Source organism: Athene cunicularia (assembly GCF_003259725.1).
Source record: "Athene cunicularia isolate RWA chromosome 2 unlocalized genomic scaffold, athCun1 chr2_part1, whole genome shotgun sequence".
Taxonomy (NCBI): Eukaryota; Metazoa; Chordata; class Aves; order Strigiformes; family Strigidae; genus Athene; species Athene cunicularia.
Genome location: NW_020799095.1, coordinates 753902 through 759643, shown reverse-complemented (window position 1 = coordinate 759643; position 5742 = coordinate 753902). Strand labels below are relative to the sequence as shown.

General features: G+C 48.2%; 1 protein-coding gene across 1 annotated transcript in view; it reads right to left on the bottom strand.

Annotated features, from left to right (window-relative positions):
• Nucleotides 1-31: 31 nt before the first annotated feature.
• The window catches only part of ACKR2 (atypical chemokine receptor 2), a 7488-nt gene continuing 1777 nt past the window's right edge, over nt 32-5742 (bottom strand). The window contains 3 exon segments of the mRNA XM_026842619.1: nt 32-1895; nt 4194-4242; nt 4866-4927. Of these exon segments, the coding sequence (XP_026698420.1) occupies nt 781-1895; nt 4194-4242; nt 4866-4927 (1226 nt within the window). The 3' untranslated portion in view covers nt 32-780.

Here is a 5742-nt window from a genome sequence, read left to right as displayed (position 1 = left end):
TTTTTTTTTTTTTTTATCTTTCTCACTGGTGGTTAGTGGTTTGAACTTTGTTGCTAACTGAACCGATCTCAAATCAGTTGATGACTGATCTCTAACCAAGGATCTGTCCCTTGGAAGACACAGCTTCCTGCTCAGCAGACCTGAGTATGGCACAGCTCACTGTAAGGGAAAAACCCATCGTTAGTCAGACAACCCAGTTTAAAGGTGCCTAATTCCTCCCATTGTCTCTCCTGGTAGACAAAGGGATGAGCCCAGTTGAACACATCTGCCTGGCAGAGGGCAAAAGCCAGGAGAAGCAAAGCCACTCCGCAGGCTGGTCTTCTGACCACCCTTGTCAGGCCTGATGGATGAACGTGGCAAATCCACTCCTCAGCCCACATGATGAGCTGGAGGGATAATGGGATCACTCTTCTCCATCAGGCCCTTTGGGATCTATGGGGGAGAAGTTCTGCACAAGTTTCAGTTTGCATTTTTAAAGGCACCACATCTAGATAAGCTGCTCCTTCCCCCACTAATGCCTCACATACTCCAGACAGGATGTGGGCTTCTTCCATGAGCATAAACCTAGGGCAATCCTTTTATAATAATGCCAGTTACAACAGAAACAAATCCCACGCATGCTTTTCCAGTCTCAACATGGAAAATCCTCATCTCAGTGCTGGTGTTAGGATGAAATATCTAGTTACACAGTGCTGTGGGATCACACTGACTCCATCGCATGGCCAGGACCAGTAAAATACAGCATAGAGGGCATACATGTAATGCAAATGCAAATATTTATCATGCATTTGTGATATTCGACATTTCTATCTCAGCTGCATATCTGCTGCAAGACTGACTTGTCTCTGAGGGCTGGATGTCCAAGAAAGTGCTTCTCCTGAAAATGGCCTGAGGGATCTTCCATAAAAATAACCTGAATCGTTTTTTCACAAAAGCATAGAGCAAAGGGTTGAGACAGCAGTGGACAAAGGACAAACTCTCCGTGATCTGCATGGCATAATCCAACTGCCTACTGCTTTCACAGCTCCTGATCACACCAACATCTTGCAGGGAGTGAAGGATGAGGACAATGTTGTAAGGGGACCACAGGACAAAGAATACACTCACCAGAGTAAAGACTAAACAGAGTGCTCTCCTTGAGCCAGGCATATGAGACATGGTGAGGACACATGCTATGCGGGAATAGCAGAACATCATGAAGAGGAAGGGAAAAAGGAAACCCAGGATGTTCTGAATAACCCGGAAGACAACTTTCCAAAATAAGTGTTTCTGGCCATAATCATGGGCACACGTGATGGTTTTGTTGTGGATTTGCCTTGTGCTGCTGAAGAGGCCATCAGGAATGGAGAGAAGTATGGAAAGGACCCATACCACCAACAAGACAAGGACAGACTTCCTCCATGTCATGGAGCTGCGAGGAGAGCAAGCATGAACTACCTGCAGATACATGTCCAGACTCATGCAGCTCACAAAAAAAACACCACTGTAGAAATTCACAGTGTACATGGCACTTAAGACGGGGCACAGTACGTCCCAGGTCACCCACTGAGAGATGTACAGAGCCCAGAAAGGAAGGGTGAGTAGCAAGAAGAAGTCTGAAACCACCAGGTTCAGCAGATACACCTCAGTCATCTTCTTTTTCTTCCTGATGTACATAGTGAGGACAATAAACAGGAGGACATTCCCAGCCAACCCAACCAGGAAGACCACAATGTAAAAAGCTGGCAAGAATACTCTGCTAAAGGAGAGTACCTCTTCCTTTGTGCAGAGGCCATACTGTGTGTAATCCTCCTCATCCAAGTACTCATACAGGTAGTCGCTCGAATTGGCAGCATCCAGCAAGGTGTCAGCAGTTGTTGTTACCAGCTTTGAAGTTGTGTTTGACAAGTGACTGCCTAGGAGCAAAAGACATGGGGAATCAAAACGTTGTTCCAATCCACACAGGAAAAGCAAGCATCACATCATGAAGCGTTCTCCTCTAGTTCATAGGTTTAAATTTCTGCCACCTTCTGGTATTTTATGTCCTGCACTGCTTGGCCTTTGCCTATGGCATGGGGACGGCTGTAAACATATGTGTAAAAAAAAAAAAAAAAATTCTAGTTTCCTTACTCCGACACATTAAAACTTGGAAGTATAATAAAAGAGAATGGTCTCCTCTGGCATAACTCACCACTTCCTCCTGATACCACCCTCTCCATGCCACCTCTAGGACACTAAACCATAGGTTCTTGTAAAGGTAAGTGGAAGATACAGATTCATGCTGCACTGGGTTTGTGTGGGTTGGGGTTTTGGTAGTGGGGTAGGGGGGCTACAGCAGTGGGTGAGACACTTCCCGAAGCTCCCCTGGCTCCAACTTGGACCCACCTCTGGCCAAGGCAGAGCCAGTAAGTAATGGTGGTTGTGCCTCTGTGATAACACATTTAAGAAGTAGAACCTGAGAGGAGGGGGAGTTGTGAGGGAGATACCTCTGCAAACACTGAAATTAGTGGAAGAAAGGAGGAGGGGAGGTGTGCCAGAGCAGAGACTCCCCTGCAGCCCGTAGGAAGAGGACAGGCTGTCCCCTGCACCCATGGAGGTCACCAGTGGAGCAGATGCCACGTGCAGCCTGTGGAGGACCCCACGCCAGAGCAGGCGGCTGTGCCCGGAGAAGGCCGGGACTCTGAGGTGAGCCCACTCTGGAGCAGTCTGTTGCTGGAAGGGCTGTACCTCGCGGCAGGGACCCACCCTGGAGCAGTTCATGCAGAGCTGAAGCCCATGGGAAGGACTCGTGTCGGAGAAGTTCATGGAGGACTGTCTGCCATGGAAGGGGCCCCACACCAGAGCGGGGTAGGAGTGCGAGGAGTCCTCCCCCTGAGGAGGAAGGAGTGGCAGAAACAAAGGATGATGAACTGACCGCAGGTCCCATCCCCTGCGTCACTGTGGTGGGAGGAGGTAGAGAAATTGGGAGCAAAGCTGAGCCTGGGAAGAGAGGAGGGGTGGGGGAAAGTGTTTCTCAACATCCTACTCTGACTGGTAAATTAATGATGGTGGTGGTGTTGTTTAAAATTAAATTGATGTTATTTTTCTTCCCCAATCAAGTTTGTCTTTTGTCCATGACCACAATTGGTGAATCATGCCTCCCTGTCCTTGTCTCAATTCCCAGAGCCTTTTGTTTTATTTTCTCCTCCCCATCCCCGAGGGGGAAGGAGTGAGAAAAGGGTTGCATGGTGCTCAGTTGCCCTCTAGGCTTAAACCACAACACACTGAGTCACAGACTCATAGAATCACAGAATGGTTTGTGTTGGAAGGAACCTTATAGACCACCTAGTTCCAACCCCCCCCTGCCATGGGCAGGGACACCTTCCACTAGCCCAGGTTGCTCAAAGCCTCATCCAAGGTAAGGACATGTAGACACCAGAATCAACTCCTGAATGAAGGTTAGAGGTAGAGATTTAGCTGGAAGAATGCTGCTGGAGCCGATTCTGTATGACATTAGGTGTGAGTTGAAACCCTGCTGATAGGGGAGGGCAACGACCATGTGGTCAGCCGCTCCCCAGGACTGCAGGCTGGAGTCAGTGTTTAGACAGCTGCAGCCTAGATTTCAGGAAATGATGAGTGATGTGGACAGCTTCCTACTTTTGGAGCCTGCTTTTCAGAAAAAAAAAAAAAAAAAGCACACAAGAACGCTACCTAGATTTAATCCTCCAAAAGCCACCCAAACTGTAACGGCTGTCACTGAAGAGTCCATCTGCCATTGTGGGATCAAGGTCTGCCTGAGCCACCTCCCATTTGTACTATGAAGTTAAATGTAGCTTTTAAAAATCAAGACTAATGTCCAGGCTCTGACAGCAATCCATGGCTGTCACAGAGAAAAAATAGTGCAAATTCTCCTCCACTCTTAACACACACTTTTTCAGCCATGGCCAACGCTGCCTTGCTCTTCTCAAGGACCTATTTCTCCCAATTGCCCAGGAGACCTACAGCCACCAAGTAATGCGAAAATGAAGCTGTTCATCCCTGCTTGTGCTATGCGTCCTAAGGAGGACACACCCCACGGTGACTCTGCAACTTCTAGGGATGGCTCCCTCCCCACAGACACCCTAGGAAATGGGAGCCACTTCATCCCCAGGTTAAGCAAAGCACCCAAGGCTTGGACTGGGGCACTGAGGATGCCTGTGGGCATGCAGCCCTAAGGGGTGATACTGTGGACATACCTGCTGTGGCCCCATGTATAAAATACCCATTCCAGGCAATTCCAGGCAGCTGAAAAGAAAAGAAAATGTGGTTTGGGCTGGATTGAAATGTTTTCTTGTTCTCTTGTAGTTCTTTGGTGAGTGCCACAGGGCATGTCAGACAGAGCAATCATGGAGAACAGAGATCTGTCACAGGAGAGTGCCAGAAAAAGAATTTTCTAGGAATTAGCTTTTTAAATATTTTTTTCTGTTTTGTATTTTGGAGAAAATTCATCCTTAGCAATATACAATTCTGACTGTATGCCTTCAGGAGGAAACCAAAGCTGCCCACCCTTGTGATCACAGCAACACCCAGCGAGACTCCTAAACACCTTCCTGCCCTACACACCCACATCAGGAAAAGCCATCTCCAAATTTTCCATTTCTGAGTCTCTTCCAGCCCACCAAGATGCCTTTTCTCCCTCTGCTGCGTCTTCCCCGCTCTGTATCACACTGGCACTGACATTCACATTCCCACCCAGTAGCTCATAGCAGAGAACTGACAAATGCAATGTAGGCTGAGCTCACAAATGAATCCCAAGCCTGCCCAAGCACCGGCGCTTACAAGCTGGCTAACTTTCAAGAAGACAAAAGAACCTCTCCAGGTTTCTCATGCAGCTTTTTCTACAAGCAAGAAGCAGAAAATGCACTTACAGGAGCGTCTTCTATTCCCATCCTGCCACAAGCTTGAAGTAGGCTTTTAGGAACCTCTTTTACTTGTGTAAGAGCATGGGCAGGAAATGTGAGCTCAGTGTGACCTCCCTGTTTTTGTTTTGCTTTTCCTGGTTTTGGTAAGTGGTTGACAGCACTGGAGGAATCTTCTCTGTGCCATGTCCAAGCACATCTCCCTCTACAACATCTACAAATAGCACCTGCACCCAGAGTTGGGCTTTGCCACTTGAGATACCCATCAGGACTGCAGTGCCTTCTGCCACGGGTGCACCAGAGACCCAGTGCCCCTCCTTCAGAAATAAAACCTGCTCCTGTAGAACTCAATTCATGCACCATGCTAGGGACAGCCAGCACCACTGGGACCAAGGACCCACATCAGCACAACGTGAAGATTGCTGGTGGATCCCGTGCACCCCAGCATGCACAGGCTGGCTGGTGAGACCACCCACAAAATAGTCTGAAGTAGGTTTTTCTGGGAAGTGACAGACAAGTACCACCCAGACAAGCACACAGACCAGCCACTTGCTTAAAGGTAACCAGTTCCTTTCGCCCTTCTCTCCATTTTCCCATGCACACTTTTCTGCCATCCACTTTGACCCTTCCCCTTTCTTCACCCCATCTCCTCCCAAACAAGCAATCTGTCCCTACTTTCTTTTTTTCCTGTTGATTCTGTGTTTGCTGCATTACAGCCTCAGATGTAGCAACAAGCTCCCTCTCATTATTTTGTTTACTAAGAGTTTTAGTTAGTGGAAACACCTGCCATTGCCTGGCAGGTGGATATTAAGATGATGTCATAGAATCCTGGAATGCTTTATGTTGGAAGGGATCTTAAAGATCATCCAGTGCCCCCCCCCCCCCC